Raw genomic sequence first — 16,897 nt, forward strand, 5'->3', positions numbered from 1 at the left:
ATCGGCCCTCAGTGGGCTCTGGTCCTTCGTCTCTGGAGCTCTTTCCCCGGGAGGGCACGATGCTACGGGGACCGTGGGTGGAGGCTGTCCAAGGGGCCTGGGGCTCCGCTTAAAACCTGCCTTTTCTTTTAGGGCGTATTCATTTCTGCTGCGCCTGCCGGGAGGCCCTCAGACCCGGGGGCAGTGAAGGTGGGGCTGGGCGGGGCCGGGGTCCCGGAGCAGCCCTCGCCTGCAGACCCCGCACAGGTGAAGTGTGTCTTTCAGGTGACCCCTCGGGAGAGAATGGCCCACAGGAGAGGCAGCACACGGATGGCCTGGCTGCCCATCCTGGTGGTAAGTGGCCAGGGCACCTGGGTAGGTTCCAGTGGGAGCTCCACCCGGCCGTGCCCTTCACCAGCCGTGTCCTTCTTGGCCTGTTTGTGTGGCAGCGACACGGGCGAGCACACACCCCCTTCACCGCGCTCTCCAAGGCGCCAGCAAAGCCCGGACTGGCCCCGGGCCCGAGGTGGCCGCTGCTCGGAGCTCCCCTCGCCGGCCGCGTGCTCTGCGCTCCTGCAGCCACGGGGCGGGGGAAGCCAAGCCCCCGGGCTCCCCAGGAGTCGAGGGCCGTGGGGAGGGTAGTCGGGGGAGCTCCTGGGGTGGAGCGTTTGGGATGGAGCCTACGACAGCAGGGCGGGGGCTGCCTGGTCATTACCGAAGTCGCCAAATCGGCGCCGGGGACCGCAGGGCCCCGCCAGGTCCTTCCGCCACAACCTCCGGAAGACGACCCCGAGTTGGGGGGCGTCTCCCAGGGCGCGTGGAGGCCAAAGGAGACCCTTCCTCGAGGCAGGCGTCCCTGGCATGCTGGGCTGGAGCGGAGGACGCCACCTGCGGCGAGAACGAGTTCTACAACCAGACCGCGGGTCTGTGCCACGAGTGTCCCCCGTGCGGGCCGGGGGAGGAGCCCTACCTGGTAAGACCCCGCGCCGCGCCCGCCCCGGAAGTGTAAGAAGCGCAGGCGCGGGGGAGGGGGCGGCGTCCTGCCCCGCGTGGCTGGCGGCCTGGACGCGGCCTCTCCTCCTCCGGACGAGCTCCACGCGGTGATCTCGGGTCCGGGAGCCCCAACGCGGCTGCGGTATTTGGGGTCCTCGCGCAGCCCCGAGAGTCGGGCGCCCAGGCCTGCAGCTCCACCGGCTTGAGTTTATCCGGGACCCGGCGGGAGCGGCAGCGTGGGGCCGGGCGCCGCGGGGCAGGAGGGCTCAGAGGGACCGCCATCGGGTCATGGCGGGCGCGGCCGCTGACTCACCTGTGTCCCCGTCCCCGGCCAGTCCTGCGGCTACGGCACCAGAGACGAGGACTACGGCTGCGTGCCCTGCCCCGCGGAGAAGTTCTCCAAGGGCGGCTACCAGATCTGCCGGCGCCACAAGGACTGCGAGGGCTTCTTCCGGGCCACGGTGCTGACGCCGGGGGACACGGAGCACGACGCCGAGTGTGGGCCCTGCCTCCCCGGGTGAGCTCAGGGCCGCCCCGCCCCACCTCCTCTGCCGCCCCGGGTCCCACGGCAGGCAGCCAGGCCTGCGGATCAGCGGGGCGCACATGTCCAGGGTCGGGGTCCCTCCCTCCACCTTCCCCGGGATGGGCCGCCCACCCAGGCTCCTCGTGTGTGTCCCCAAGTGGACATCGTGATCATAGCGCCTCTGAGCTCTCAAATCAAGGAGATCTGTTGAATACTTTCAGTGAGTCAACACATGTGGAATGCGCTGGAGGAAAGGAAACCGAGATTCCACACCAATGTATTATTTTTGGTATTTTTAGTATTCTGGAAAAAACTTAGTGTAAAGAGCTACTAATAGAAATATTTGAGACATATGGTGCCTGTAATTCCACCACAATTATTTTATGTGTCAAAAGTCTTCCCAGAAAAGCAAAGTGAAAGCACAATTGGCCTAAAAGACAGTCTTCCTTCTTAGACAAGACAGTAGTAAGTTCCCCTTGGGAGAAGGAAAGTGCAACCCTGACACCCAGTGACTACCTCCCCCTGGTGGTCACACAACCTGTGCTCACAAGGGCTGCAGATAGAGACTGAGAGCAGTGGTGAAGGCCACTGGTGGTGGTGACAATGGTAGAGGTCATGGAGGTGATGCAGGTGGTGGTGATAGAAGTGATGGAGGTCAGGGTGGTGGTCAGGGTGGTGATGGAGGTGGTGTTGACGGACGCAGTGATGATGGCGGTGGTCATGGTAACGACGAAGGTGATAGAAGTGATGATGGAGGTGATGGCAGTGGTCGTGGCGGTGATGCAGGTGATGTTGATGGACACGCTGATGATGGCAGTGGTCATGGTGATGATGAGGCGATGATGGCGGTGGTCACAGCAGCAGCAGTGTGAACAAACGAACATATTTCGCAGCCGGCTTGTCACTTGTTATCCGCCCGCCCCTCCCACCTGGAATCACTGTATTGAATTAAGAGGAGACAGAAAATAAGAAGACTATGTGCAAACAAGAGCAGTGGGCGTTAGTCTGTAAAAAAAGGGAAGTGCACAAAGACCCTCCAAGTTAGAGACAGATTGAAAGTGAAAAACTCTTTAAGATGAGGGAGATATTTTAAGCTTGCAGAAATTAACCTTAGTTCAAATTTATGCTGGGAAGCATCTATTTCCTCCGCCATCCCCCTGCTGGTGACCATCCCCACCCCGAGTCTCTGCAGCTTTCGGCCTTCAGTTCGGACCCGCCTCCTGAGCTGCAGACCTGCATGGCCATGTATCTGCCTGCTAGGCCCGCATCCCCGTCCCTGACACAGAGTATGATCCAAACATATTTGTCAAACGGGTAAAGGAAGCAGGGGAACATTATTTCTCAATGTGCAAAAAAACAGGTAGCTACACCCAGGGAGGACAGTAGTCTGTTCCTTTAGAAAGTTTGATAAGAATAAAAGTTCTATAGCTGCCAGCCTTTCATTTAGTTGTGGAGGTTATTGTGTTGCCCTGTGCCCACCAAAACGAACATATCAGAAGAAGTAGAATTGAGGTTTTCCCACCGGTGACACAAGCATTGCTGAGGACTTGGTGCAGACACTGCCCGAACAAGAGAACTTCAGTAGGACCTTGACCTTAGGTGGCTGGAATCAGTCCCTCGTAACATACACTTCCTAGGTCTTTGCCTTGACTGGTTTTTATTGGTGCGGACACATAATTCACGAGAGAAACGCAGTTTCGAGGATTAACTACAGCTGTGCCAAGGAAAAGCTTGCACACCTGGCCTTGCTCACCTCGGGAAGAAAATAATGCTCTTTGCAAAACCTCAACTTACTTTGAGAGCTTCCGGGTGTGAGAATCGGATCTGACAGACACAACCTAGCCTAGCAGCTCCTGTACTTACTTCCGTAAACCTGACTTGGGAGCCCACCAGGTGGGTAGTAGTGAGACAAAGAGGAGAACTTTGTTCCTCTCTTTGCAGTGGAAAATCGGTGAGGGCAGGTATGCCCAGTCGTCTAGGGGTCCAGGAAGGACCCTCCTTAGTGGCGGGGGACGGGGGCCAAGAAGAGGACAGGGCTGTCTGAGGCAGATGCTCAAGACAAAGTACAAGGGGCCGTGGGGCTGTGGTCCCTGTGGCCAGGCGGAAGGTGCAGGCAAGGCTGTGGGGATGGGCAGGGGGCAGGGATGGCAAGTCTTCACTTGGTGCCGCTGCAGGTCCCCTGCGGACTTCGCGGCCACGTAGGGTGCTGTCGGGCTGCGTCCAGAACAAGGAACCCGGCCGCTTGGGGAAGAGACAGAGCCGGGACCAGGCAGGGGAGTCGTGGGAGCGGGCGGGAGCAGAGGCAGAGGAAACCTTTAGAGCAGCTGGAAGATCCTGGTGACGGAGCTGCAGACCGGGTCGTGTGGGATGCCTGCCCAGCCAGCCGTGAGGGCGGTGATGCCTCTTGCTGGGATGTGGCTGCAGGAGGTGGAGGGGAGATGGAGGAGGGGTGTGTGGAATTCGAGGCGGTCCTAGTGTCCAGACCAGGACACCTAACACGTGGATGGAGACAGGTGTGGAGCTCGGGTCCGACCTCGGAGCCACCTGCACATTCGTGATCTGGATGGGCTCCTCCCATGATTCCACTTCGTAGGGCAGGAAGCGGTTGGGTGAGGCTCGCCCGGGCCGCTCCGACCCGGCTCAGCCCTGCGAGTGCATCCTGGGATCTGCGTGGCCGTGTCCCTGCCTGTGGTTTGGCAGGCGCTGTGTGTCAGCGGGAGGCCAGGCCCCGGCTGCACAAGGAGTCGTCCACGGGCTTTCCTGTGAGAAAGGCTGTGCAGGAGGCCGGGGAACAAAGCACGCAGAGAGGCTGGATTTCACTGCTTCCCCACGACAAGCTCCCGCTGGCCGCGGCCACTCCCTGCCGGGCCTCCTAGGACAGAGGGAGGATGGGGTGAAGTTCATGGTGGCTTCTGCCCGCCAGCACGGGGGGAGGGCAAGGGAGCGTCCGCTAGCCTAGGATCCCCGAGCAGAGGAGGTCCTTGGGGAGAAGCTACACCCCGTCGACTTGGAAGATTCCAGAGGCCCCGTATGAATTGAGTCTTGTCTTGGGCCCCTCACCTTAATCAGCCCTTGAAGAACAGGAGCAAACAGAAAACAGAACTGGGGAAGGTCACAGTGTAGACCAGAGTGTGGGCAGTCTGACCTTTACACAGGGACAGAGGGCCGCGGGGCCCTAAGGGAACAGCCAGCTTCGGGTGGAGGGAAATGAAGCAGCTGAGCTGCATCCTCACCCCCCGTCCCGCCCAGGACAGGGCGAGTGAGCCCCGAAGAGAAAAACGTTTCTGAAAATTTCGGTGTGCAGCAGGTGCTAGAGACCAGCGATGGGTTGAATGCAGGCCCAGTTAGGAGGAGGCCCCTGACAGCTCCTGGAGGAACATGCTGGAAACCCTGAGAACCTGCTTCTCACTGCGCCTTCAGCTCATCACACCGCTGGGCCCAGGAGCCTTGTCAGGCTGGGGCACAGCTCAGACAGCCTCCCCAGCAGGGGCCTGTGTGCCAGGAAGACGGAGGAGGGCCAGGGCGGGGGAGGGTCTCACCTAGACACCCCTGCCCGTAATGCCGCCAGGCTGCAGGCTGTGCCCGTGCTGCCGGGGTACTCCTCCTCCGAGGGACCTGCCCGCCCTCCCCCGTGTCCGGCTTTGGTGGCGGGCGTGCCGGGTGGTCAGCACGCGCCGTGCTCACGCCTGCTCACCTGTCTGCTTTGTCTTCTGTCTGCCCCGCAGCTACTACATGTTGGAGAACAGGCCTCGGAACATCTACGGCATGGTCTGCTACTCCTGCCTGCTGGCGCCCCCCAACACCAAGGAATGTGAGTGTCTGCGCCCCGGCAGCGGTCCCGGCTCAGCTCCGATACCTCGCGTTATGCGGGAGCTTCCCACCCTGGCTCGTGACCGTGAGGGCACAGAGATGATCTGCGCCGGCGGCAGGCTGCAGGTCCACGGGGCGGGCAGGGTTGCAGTGGCAGAACCACGAGTCAGATGCAGGTCAGCACCAGTGCAGGACCTCTGTGAGCCTCAGTTTTCTCATCTGTAACGTGGACCATCCATCTCTCACGATCTTTGCAAACACCCACAATGCCGAGGTGTTTTGTTGAATGCTGCAAAGGGCTCAGCAGTGGTGAGTTCTCACATGTGTTTTATAAACCAGACGAGGCCAAGGGAATATGAGGATTGATCACAACGCACGTGCCGTAAACAGCCTCTCAAGTTTAGAATCTCACCTCGGGCTGCTTCTTTCCTGCTCTAATTTTGGTTTGATGTTCTCGGGCGTCCATTTATGAGGAAGGGCCAGGAATCTCTGCTTCAGAGAAGGCGGTGTGTGGCCTCTCGGGTCTGTGGTCGGGAGAGATACGAACAAGGTGGGACAGGTGGACGGATGGACGACGGGACGGCCGGGAGGGAAGTGGGGGTCTGGTCCTGGGCTGCATGCGGCCCCGCTCCCATTCCAGAGAGCTTGAGGGTCTGCACTGGGGCCCTGCCCACCCAGCTTTCTCACAACATCTTGTCAGGGAGACTAGAACAAGGGCCTGCCTCCTGAAAGCACCAGGAGGAAGGGGAGGAGGGCTCCTGCCCTCGGGATCTGCTGGAGGAGATGCCTTGGGCTGTGGGAGGGCGTTCCCTCCCATCCAGAGTCCTTAAGTAGATGAACCTGGCAAGGACAGTTTGCACGTCTTTAAAGCTGAGCTTTCCCACCCAGCCAGATGCTAATTAATTCACAAATTAGAGGAGGGCCAGAGGCCTAGGCTGCCACATCTGTGGCTTCTGCTGGGGAATCTAAACAGGTCAATCCCAGGGGGCTTTGGGATGAAGTCCTATCTGGGAAGACGGCAGACACTCCCCCACCTACTGAGAAAAAGCTCTTTGCTGTGGAACCTGGGATTCGTGCAGCTCTTCCCCATGGGCCTTCATCTGAAAGCTCACGGGGCCTGTGTCCTCGTCCAGGGGCGACCCCACTAGCCACCCGGAAGCCGGAGAGCTCTCAGCCCGGGAAGCAGCCCCTCCTCTCCTCCAACACGGGGAAAGACAGCAGAGTCCCCGAATCCAGCAGACTTCGACAATGAGCGCGTAACCCCCGGCCCCCAGCCCGTAATTAACTACTTATCTCGAGAGCGGCCCCCAGTGGGTTCGCAGGATCCAGCCCTGAAGGAGGCCAGCAAGGAAGGGAAGCTGAGAGTCAGGGGACCCGGAGTCCTGCTGTGCAACCTTGAAAGTCACCTGACCTCTGTTTGTCCCTCTGGGAAATGGGGAGATGCAGCCAAGAGGCTTTGTGGGCTTACGTGGGGAGTGGAGCCTGCTGGGTAGGGGGTCTCCAGGGTTGGCTCCACCTCTGGGGTCTGCACCTTCCTCTGTGCCAACCTTTTATCTGGGGCTTCTGCTCAGGGGTCAGCAGACAGGGCCAGAAAGGCTGATAGTGACCAACTCACAGGGCTGCCAGCAGCCCCATCCCGGGAAAGCCAGGAGTTGGTCAGGTCCCCGGAGTCACCGGCTGGATGCCTGGGTCCCACCGGTCGGGAGCCCAGAGCCCCCTGCCTCCAGCCTTTGGTTGGATGTGATCGCCTGGGCTGGACCCCCGTGAAGCCAGCCCCTTGACACCCCAGGTTGCTGGACAGTGGACCCTACAGACCACGTCAAAGAGCATGGCACGGACCTCAGGGCAGCGTGTGACACAGGCCCCACGTCTCGGTGCTGGAGCAGCCCAGCCAGGCCAGGCCGCGGGAAGCCATCCTGCAGGCCGAGCCCTGGGTGTGCCCCCTCCCTGCGCGCAGTGCCCGCCCTTGAAGAAAGAGGCCTCTGCACGGCGCAGCCTCGCGATGAGTTCCCACTCCTGGAAAGGTCCTTGACTTCGTGCCCCAGTGTCCTCGTCTGTCAGGGGGACACCCCGACCCCCGTCCAGCATGGTAGGGACAAAGGTGCCCGAGGCGCCCGGTCCAGGGCCAGCTCTCTGCCCAGCAGTGCTGCCGCGCGAAGGTGAAGCCTTGGCCCCAGCGGCAGGATTCCAGCTGTTTCTTAAGGCAGAGCTTCTCAGCTGGGAGGGCGCACACCCGTCGCCTGCTCCTGTCGCAGCTCCCGTGGGGTCCAAGCTGCGTCCCCCGAGAGCAGCCAGGCCCTGGTGCTCTGCCGCTACCCCAGCCTCTGCACCGGGGCCACCCCATGAAGCCATACGAGTCCATCAGTCGTCCCTGAAAATCCAAACTGTGCCCTACATGGAGGATCCCAGCCGGACTCTGATACAAACCGGAGTATCCACAGCTTGTGGATTAAGAGACCAAGGGCCGCCCGCGCCCCCCAACCCCGGCGTGGAGGTGCGGCCACACTAAGCCATGTGCTCAGTGCTCTCAGTCCCCAGAGCACGACCCCCACCCAGTGGAGGGCCGCGCAGACCCGGACCCGGACCCGCCTGCTCTCCTCTGGGGTCTCCTGCCTCGCCTCATCCCGGTTACAAAACGCCTCCTCCTTGCTCCCTTGTGGGTGGAGGGACGGACCCGCTGACCACCCAACCCCGAGGAGCATTCTCGTCTCAGGAGCCAGCCCGGGAGGCACGTGCTGGATGGACAGAAACCTCTCGACACCAAACACGGATGCTGGTGCCGAGTCAGTCCTCGTGGGACCGGAGCAGAGCCTGGGACGGGGACTCAGAGACTCGGCTGTGCAGGGTCCCGGTGGCGCTGTCCCGAGGGCGCCCGCCCACAGAGACGCCCACCGGCCACGCAGCCTCCCCACCCCTCAGTGTGCCCAGAACAGTCCGTCTGATCCACTGGAGATCAGCGAGGATCCCAGGGCTGTGCAGGTGACACCAGCTGGAGGCCCCTGGGGGTGTCATGAATCAGGGCAGAGGCCCAGCTGCCACCTGGCAGGGGCGGGGCACCTGCGGGGCAGGGGATGTGGTCACTGTGTGCCAGCCCCTCCCATCGGGGGGCAGAGGCATCTCGTAAGTCCAGCCGCAGGCAGCTCTGGCTGTCCCTCTCTAGACCACAGGCCTGGGCGCGTCTGTGTCCCCAAGCCCGTCACCAGCCGCATGGGCAAGCCCAGCAGAGAGGGACAGGAACAGACGGAGACTACAAACACCCACACGCAGAGCCCACGGGGATTTGTCTTCCTGAGACACGGCTTCAGCTGCCTCAAGCCCCTTAGACAGATGGCCTGGTTCCCAGCTTTTGAAAGGAAATCAGGTGGTGCTTCTGGCTTCAGTCACCAGATGTGTCGGACATTGGTGGGTGGGGGAAAGGCCGAGGGACGTCCCTCTAGGCCCTGGACGCATTCAGGAGCCCACCTGGGAGAGGATGTGAAGACCCACCGCGGCCTCCCGCGCCCCTCTCAGCGGGAGAGCTAGGACTCACCCGAGGGCCAGCAGTTGGCAGTGGCGGGGACCGCGGGCGTGAGCCTGGAGTGGGGAAGGGGCTGCCCCGCCGTGTGCAGAGGGCAGGGGGCAAAGGGCAAAGGTCGGCAGCTCATAGGGGTGAAGGCCCTGGGCTGCAGGAGCCGAAATCTCCAACGGAGGCGCCTCTGGTCCTGGGACACCTGAGCAGCCGGGGGTGTTTTACAGATGAGGGAGGCCGCCCGGGGGACAGCGGCCCGGTCGGGCTGCGGGGACCACGTGTCCTCCCCCCTCCCCCCCGCGAGGGTCTCCAAACAAACAGAAGTGCGGTCACTCGGGGCCAGTCCCTCACTGCCTGTCCTGCCCAGCCTCCACCCTCTCCACCCGCCCACCTCCAGAGCTGCCCAGGTTCTGCAGGGCCAGGACGGCCGGCTGTGGACATGGGGGCCTCGCGCACCTTGTCCTCACTCAGGGAAACCCGAGCCGCGAATGACCCCGGACCCGGAGAGACAGAAGCCAGGCAGGAGGAAACGTATTAAAACATGGTCCTCTTTACGAATCACAAAGCTCAGTCTGACCTAAGGAAGTTCTACCGTCCGGGCGATTTAACAGGACAAACCGCTGCTGACTCAGCCGACCCCAGAACCAGACTCTGCGACACCGTTCACGAAGGAGCCAGGTTTGTGCTCCACAGTTTTGAGGGAAGGAAACCTCATCTCTGTTCTTAAACCGTTCGGTCACAACTGTTTCGAAAACGTTATCAGAGGAAAATTCTAGAGGGAAATACATCAAAATGTCAACTTTAGACTGTGAGGCTATGGGTGATCCTTTCCCTTCTTTCTTGGGTTCTGCTATTTTCCAGATGTTAAATCACGAGCCTGTATTCGTTTTATAACTAGAAAAAGTATTACAAGAACGTCCCTGTTCGATGCAATGGAAGGAATCCCTCAAGTGTCTCCCCCCAGACACGCGTGCACACACCTGCTTCTCTCCTCCCCACGGGTGCTCGTGGAGACCGAGTCTGAATCCCTCGGATTGAGCAGCTGTGAACCCGTGTGTCCCACGTAGGGAGCAACACCGCCCGCGAGGTCCGGGCACTCTGTAGGGTTGTCATGAGCTCTAAGAGGTGAAGGGCCCCCGGCCCAGCCCCTTCCTCATGAGAATTCTGGATCCCTGGGGCCGGGGGCGCTCAGCCTGCAGCCTGTGCTCCGTCTCCAAGGCTGGGGCAGCCGGGTCCTTTCGAGGGACCCATTGTCACCGCCGTCCCCACAGGTGTGGGAGCCGTCTCGGGAGTCCCTGCCAGCTTCCCGCGCACGCCCGGCAGTAGCACCCTGTCCCCGTCCCAGCTCGTCCACAAAGGTAAGGCGGCGAGGGTGCCGGCCCCAAGGGGTGGCCGAGAGTGTGGGGGGGGGGGGGGACAGGAGGGTCATCAGAACAGGACCTTCTCCACCTCGGATCACTCCCCTTGCGTGTCAGTCACGTTCGGGCCCTGGCTGCTGGAAGTTAGCAACTTTCTCTGCAAGGAGGTGAGCCGATCCCTCCACGGGTGCCGGGGCCCCTTGGACCACGCTGGTGACTCAGGTGTACGCAGCAGGGAGCCGGAGGGGAGGCCAGCCCCCGGGGCTTTGGGCCTGACTCCGGGGAGCCTTGCTGGCTTTCAAATGAACCTGCCCACCCGACACTTTAATACTTGTTTCCAGTAACTGTGCTTCACCCCCAAGTCCTCAAGGCTGGGGGGCTGCAGGACCCTGGCCTTGGTGTCTCTCGGAGCAAGACTGGAACTTGTTCCCGTGCTGCCCGGTTGGGAAGCACGTTCCGGGCCCCCGTCTCAGAATGCCAGGGCGCGCGGCCCACCAGCCTGACCCCTGCATTCACACGGAGCACCGAGGCAGGAACTTAGCTGAAGTTCTGGACCTCACTTCCTCCAGGACGGAGGTGGCACCAGCACAGAGGAAAGGAAAACACGAGGACCACCCAGATGCACCCCACCCGGAGGGGCAGCGCCTGGCTACCGGCTCTAATGCCTTTTAACAAAGAGGGGCAGGCCTCCCTCTGGGGGCAGGGGGCCTGGGTACCTGGATCCTGCTTCGGGAGAGCGGGTCTTGCTTGGTTCCCTCAGAGAATTAGGACCGGTCTCCCCTTTTTGGGGAGACGAGCAGAGGAGGTGCGTGGCAGCCTGGGCACGCCTCTGCCTGGGCCCTGGGCACACGGAGCCCGAGGCTGCAGGAGAAGCTGGAGCCACATCGGGGATCAAGTCTCGGCCCTCGGAGGCGACGCTTCCACCCCGGCTCTTGCTGGGAAAAATCTTGGATTGAACTGTCTTCAGGACAGTTTAGCTCGTGGGCCCCCTTCTCTCCACACCCACCTGCTGGGTCCCCAAAGAAGTAGAACCGAGAGCAAACACCCGGGAGCAACCTGGGCATCCGCCGCCGCTGGCCAGCAAGGGGGCCGGACGGGCGGTCCCGACGTGACGGCCGGAGCGGACTTTTAGCGCTTGTTTCTCAGACGAAGCCAGCGTTTTGGATCCCGAGGGTCCCCTGGAGGGTCAGCGGCAGGGCCACTGCTCACCGGGGCCGCGGCCTCGCAGGGCGGCCCGAGCCCCGAGTCACGGCCTTCTCTCCCGACCGCAGCAGAGCTCTCGGGCCAAGGACACCTGGCCACGGCCCTGGTCATCGCCATGTCCACCATCTTCACCATGGCCGTCGCCCTCGTCCTCATCATCATGTTCTACATCCTGAAGGCCAGGCCTCCCGCCCCAGGTGCCGCCCCCGCGCCCCGCGCCCGCCCCACCCCACCGCTCCCCCCAACGCGAGCCAGCCGCCCACGCCCTCTGTACCCGCAGCCTGCTGCCCCAGCGCCCCCGTGAAGAGCCCGGAAGCTCCCGTGAGCCAGGAGGAGGAGAAGAAAGCGGCCCCAGGTGGGGGCAGCCCCTGGGCCGGGCGCCCGGGAGGGCGTGGGCTGAGGGCCGGGCGCGTGCGCCCCTCCGGGGAGGCCGGACACTGACGCCTCCCCGACTCGCTCCCGTCCCCACAGACAGCGTGGTGATGTTCTCCGAGCAGGACGAATTCGAGAAGCTGACGGCAGCTCCGGCGAAGTCGGCCAAGAGGTGAGTCGGGCACGGCAGCCCAGGGCGCGGCGGGCGGGCCCTCGGGGGTGCGAGCGGGAAGGGGCGCTAGGCTGCCCCGCCGGGCTCCGTGTCCTGCCCCTCCACGTGGCGCCGCGGCGGGGCTTCGCTTCCGTGACCCACTTGCTGGGACACAGGGCTGTCTTTAAATCGATCTTCAGCCAAACCACAGGGGGCGAGCAGGGTGCCTATGAGGAACAATGTGGTTCTTCGTCTGCGTGGAGTGATTTCGGGAGCGTGACTAGGCCTGCGGCCTGGGCGGGGGCAGGGGGGTGACGTGAGCCCCCCTGCCCCCCGTGGGGGGTCCCGAAGCCCCCCGCCCCGCCCCCGTCAGAGGGGGTCCCCGGGCGCAGGCTGTGTTCAGCTTTGTTTCCAGTAACTCCAGGCGTCTGCGGGGTGCGGCGCCGGCCCGGTACCCCGTCTGCTCGGTGGAGACTCGGGTGTGGACGGCCGGGAGGTGGGGAGGACCCAGAGCGGTGTCTGTCCGTCTCGAGGCCCGTGCCCAGAGCCGCTCGGCACAGCGGGGACAGCTGCCAGCGCCCACGGTCCCCACTGCTGGGGCAGCAGGTGAGGCCAGCCAGCCCAGGCGCCTTTAACCCTAACCCTGTCTCCGTAGTGAAAACGACGCCTCATCGGAGGAGGAGCAGCTGCTGAACCGGAGCCTGGACAGCGACGAGGAGCTGGCCCCCGACGGGCAGGGCCCCTCAGAGCTGTGCCTGCTGTCGCTGGTCCACCTGGCCAGGGAGAAGCCGTCCACCGCCACCAAGGCGGCCGGGGTGAGGCCCACGCCCGGCCCCCAAACACACCGCCTTCCACTGAACAGGCGCTGCTGAGTCCGGGGGTTCCTCCCACGAGCCCCGCCAGGAGGCAGGTTCAAAAGGAGGCATTAAGGACAGAAAAGTTAGTTCCCTTACTATGCAGCTTTATAGAAGAAAAGGGAAAATAACAAACCAAGAGGAGAAAGTTTAAATGACTTGGAACAGCACAGGACAACACATCCTTTGTAAACATACTGGAATATACCCACCCAGACAAGACACACGCGGACGTGCACACACGCGCCTGCCGCCCAGAGAACGGCCGGGTGCCGTGGGGGCCGAGGTGCAGCCTCGGGGTCACTCCCGACAAGGATGCGCCCTGGCTGCCCAGCTCATTGACCCTTGGAGGGGGCCTGTGGGGTCGTCCCAAGAGATGGTGGCTCCGAGGGCCACGTGTGCACGCCGAGCCGCCCGCTCTGGAGAGCGCCAAGCGGCTCCGTGCCTGCAGGAACCCCCCTGCAGGCTGGGGCCCCCAGGTCCGTCCTGCCATACAGACCGAGGCCAGACGTGGCCTCTGGTCGTCCTTGAGTCTGAATGTCCAGTGGAGCCCAAGAAGGCCCTGTGAGCAAGGAGGGCGCCGGAGCTGGGTGACCCAGGGGAGAGGCTTCCTTCTGCGAATCTGACAGCCGTTCCTGCCAGGCCGCGGTTCAGCGTTTCTGATGGGAAATCGGGAAGGCGGCTGCCCGCCAACACTGAGGTGGAGAATTAGGTGCTTTGCTGCCGTTTTCTCGCTTTCTGAAACTTAATACTCACCTTTATTCGTAGATTCAGAGTCGAAGGAAGAAAATACTGGACGTGTATGCCAACGTGTGTGGCGTTGTGGAAGGTAAGCGGAGGGCCAGGGGGCACTTATTCCCGGGCACCCTCTCTGGCCGTCTGGCTGGGTTTGGCTCTTGGGTCCTTCAGTTTCTCTCGTTCGGGTAGGTAATTTCTATTCCGCTATCCAGTTCACTAATTCTTTCCTCTTTATTCTGCCATATCTACTGAGCTTTTAGTCTTGGTTATTACATCTTTCAGTTCTAACATTTCCATTTGGTTCTTTTTTTTTTTTTGCGGTATGCGGGCCTCTCACTGCTGTGGCCTCTCCCGTTGCGGAGCACAGGCTCCAGACGCGCAGGCTCAGCGGCCATGGCTCACGGGCCCAGCCGCTCCGCGGCATGTGGGATCTTCCCGGACCGGGGCACGAACCCACGTCCCCCACATCGGCAGGCAGACTCTCAACCACTGCGCCACCAGGGAAGCCTCCGTTTGGTTCTTTATACTTTCTTTTGTTAGCCTTTCTGTTTTTTCTTACCTGTTTCAAGTGTCAGTATGTTTGTAATTACTTGTTGAAGCACTTTTATCGCGGCCTCTCTCAAATCTTTGTCCGATGCCCCAACATCTTGCTATCTCAGTGTCGGCGTTTACTGATTGTCTTTTTTCACTCATTTGAGATCTTCCTGGTTCTTGGTCATGATGAATGAGTTTCTATGGAAACCTGAACAGTTTTATGTGATGTTCTGAGACTCAGGGTCTTACTTGAAGCTTCTGTGCAGCTGGCTTCCTCTGACACACCTGGGTGAGGGAGGGGCACCCCTTGTCACCGCCAGGTGGCCGTGGATGCACGGGTTCCCACTCGGCCTTCGCTGACACCCGTGGGGGTGCGGGTGGGCATCTGCTCTTCCGAGTGGTCTCCACCAACCCCACGGGGGCGGGGAGGCTTGTTACCAGCTGGTGAGGAGCAAGCCCCTGTCCCCACCTGGCCCTGCTGACACACCTGGTGCTACGGCCTCCTGGGGGTGGACGCCCAGGCTCCCACTCAGCTTTGCTGGCCTTGGAGGGAGTGGGACCAGGGCTGTTCTGTGTGTCTGGCTGTAAGAGGGCAGTCACTGTCCGAGTATTTTCTTCTTGCTGAGAGAGCAGGCTTTTGACAGGCGTTTTGCCTGTGCTTGTGGGTGTATCCCGGGTCTTCAGCTGTGCTACCAGGAGGAAGAGGGAAGAGCACGTCTACTCCATCTTCCAGAAGTGGAAACACGTTCTTTTTTAAGTGCCTCTGACCGAGTCTGACGTACAGTGGGGTCTGAGGAATGCTAGGCCACTGACTTGGCAGTGACTTGGCTCAGATGACACCCATGCCAGGCTGTCCTTGGAGCACCTTTCATGAAGGTGACCGTGGTCCCCATAAAGGGACCTCATACCGGCAGGGGCACCTAAGAGTGGCCCGTATCAAAGGCGTTGGTGATGGCCCACCATGTCCTAGAGGGCGTCCTAGAGGGCTGCTTGGATCAGGGGAATGGAGGGGCTTCGCGTGTGGCTGGCAGTGTCCCGGGAGTTGTTTGCCTTAAGCATATATTCTGTGTGGTTTTCTGCATTTGTGTTTTATTTTACAGTTTTAAAAAAGAGTCTAGAAAGCCTTTTCAAAGGTGCCGCGCTTCTGCCGATCTCTGACTGTGGCCCTTTGTCGCGCAGGCCTCAGCCCCACAGAGCTGCCGTTCGACTGCCTGGAGAAGACCAGCCGGATGCTCAGCGCCACGTACAACTCGGAGAAGGCCGTGGTGAAGACGTGGCGCCACCTGGCCGAGAGCTTCGGGCTCAAGCGGGACGAGATCGGGGGCATGACGGACGGCCTGCAGCTCTTTGACCGCATCAGCACGGCCGGCTATAGCATCCCGGAGCTGCTCACCAAGCTGGTGCAGATCGAGCGGCTGGACGCCGTGGAGTCCCTGTGCGCAGACATCCTGGAGTGGGCGGGGATCCCGCCGCCCACCGCCCCGCCGCCCCCCGCGTCCTGAGCGGGGCCCGCGGACCCCGTGGCTGGGCTGCCTCCTGTGCACCAGGACGCCTTGCTGGTCCGAGAAACGGGAGGAAACAGGCCCGTCTCCCGGTCTAACCAAAGACAGAAATCCACGTGGACATGCCAACCCGCCGGCCTCACCAGCCCCAGCGAAGTCTGTGCGCATCCGTGCATCCCACCCGCCACTCCCTCCTCCGCGGACACGGCGCCACCCGTGTGCACCAGCAGTGCCGGGAGGACAGATGTGAAGCCTCTGGTCCCTGGCTGCGGGGAGCTCACAGCCCGGGAGAGACAGACGTTCGCCTGAAAGACGGCACACAACCCGAGCGGGGGAGCGCTTCCTCTGGGAGATGAAGCAGGTGGGCGGGCGTCGCCACGAGGAACACAGCTCCAAGGCTGGGAAAGCGGCAAGAGGCAGGCCCCGCACCACGCCCTCCCGCTCCAGGCTCAGCGTGGGTCTCAGTCACCCACGTGGCCCTGAGTCACCGTCTCCCTGCAGCCCTTCCGGTCACACGGAAGCCCCTGCCACCTGCCCCACGCGCTGGTCTGCAGGGCGTCCGGTCAAGGGCCGCTGCAGCCGACCTCGCCGCTGCGTGAGTCCAGCCTGGGGGCCGGGGTCCCTGCACCGCTTCTCGCTCTCATCCGCACTCGGATGGCACCCTCTGCGGGCAGCAGTGCTCAGGGACACAGGCCACTGGCTTCAGATAGAAACAAGTGGTCGGCTCTGCCTGGAAAAGGAAATCACGACTTCCTGAGAGGCCAGCCACGTAACCCCAGGTTTCCTCGTGGCGCCTTCCGAGCCCGTCACGGAACGTGAGGCCTGCAGCCACGGAGCGCCTGGGCTCGGGGTCTGGGGACCTGGTCTGCTCGCGCCAACGTGGGCCATTTTCGTCCCCTCCCAGGCCTCAGTTTCTGTTCTGCAAATAAGAGGTTAGTCTGTGATTCTGAATCAGGGAAGATAAAGTTCAAGTGAACAAAAATGAAACGGAGCTGCAGGAGGTGCCAGGCCTTCCTAACGTCAGCATTCCTGAGCATCCACCGTGTGTCACAGGACTTTTAACAGGCACGTGTCCAGTGGTTCACAGTAACTTTGCTGACTTCATGGCCCTTTAAACATACTGTAGTAAGTTTTATCAGGAATCTAAGTTGAATTATAGTATTTTTAGGCATTTATTGAGTGTATGGCTTTCTACCTTTGCTCAGCAAATACAGGAAACTATATATATATTTCTTTTTTTACCAGAAAGCCAACCTGGTATTTCTGGAATGCATGCTACCCTAGTTGGTCATGGATTAATGTTCCTGTAACATACGGTTGGTGTTGACTTGTTCATATTTCTTTTAAACTTTTGAACCTCTTATTCTTACTT

The 16,897-nt window shown here is 61.4% G+C and overlaps 1 protein-coding gene across 2 annotated transcripts; it reads left to right on the forward strand.

The window, feature by feature from the left end:
• The first annotated feature begins 282 nt into the window (after nt 1-282).
• Nucleotides 283-15,525, forward strand: EDAR (ectodysplasin A receptor). Of its 2 annotated transcripts, none has more exons than XM_065891333.1 (11): nt 283-333; nt 830-952; nt 1,308-1,489; nt 5,221-5,306; nt 10,085-10,171; nt 11,443-11,571; nt 11,655-11,729; nt 11,846-11,918; nt 12,553-12,712; nt 13,520-13,580; nt 15,203-15,525. In XM_065891333.1, the coding sequence occupies exons 1-11, from the start codon at nt 283-285 to the stop codon at nt 15,523-15,525; spliced, it is 1,350 nt and encodes a 449-aa protein (XP_065747405.1). The 2 variants fall into 2 exon arrangements, with proteins under 2 accessions (XP_065747405.1, XP_065747406.1); XM_065891334.1 differs by having other exon boundaries at nt 11,446-11,571.
• The last annotated feature ends 1,372 nt before the right edge of the window (nt 15,526-16,897 follow it).

The sequence above is a fragment of the Phocoena phocoena genome, chromosome 14, assembly GCF_963924675.1.
Source record: "Phocoena phocoena chromosome 14, mPhoPho1.1, whole genome shotgun sequence".
Taxonomy (NCBI): domain Eukaryota; kingdom Metazoa; phylum Chordata; class Mammalia; order Artiodactyla; family Phocoenidae; genus Phocoena; species Phocoena phocoena.

What these genes read in the sequence shown, in the direction of transcription:
- EDAR (XM_065891333.1), top strand. Translation starts at nt 283, where the DNA reads ATGGCCCACAGGAGAGGCAGCACACGGATGGCCTGGCTGCCCATCCTG. An exon ending in GCCCCCCAACACCAAGGAAT is followed by an intron (nt 5,307 to 10,084) that starts GTGAGTGTCTGC and finishes CCGTCCCCACAG; the next exon opens with GTGTGGGAGCCGTCTCGGGA. An exon ending in GTCCCAGCTCGTCCACAAAG is followed by an intron (nt 10,172 to 11,442) that starts GTAAGGCGGCGA and finishes TCCCGACCGCAG; the next exon opens with CAGAGCTCTCGGGCCAAGGA.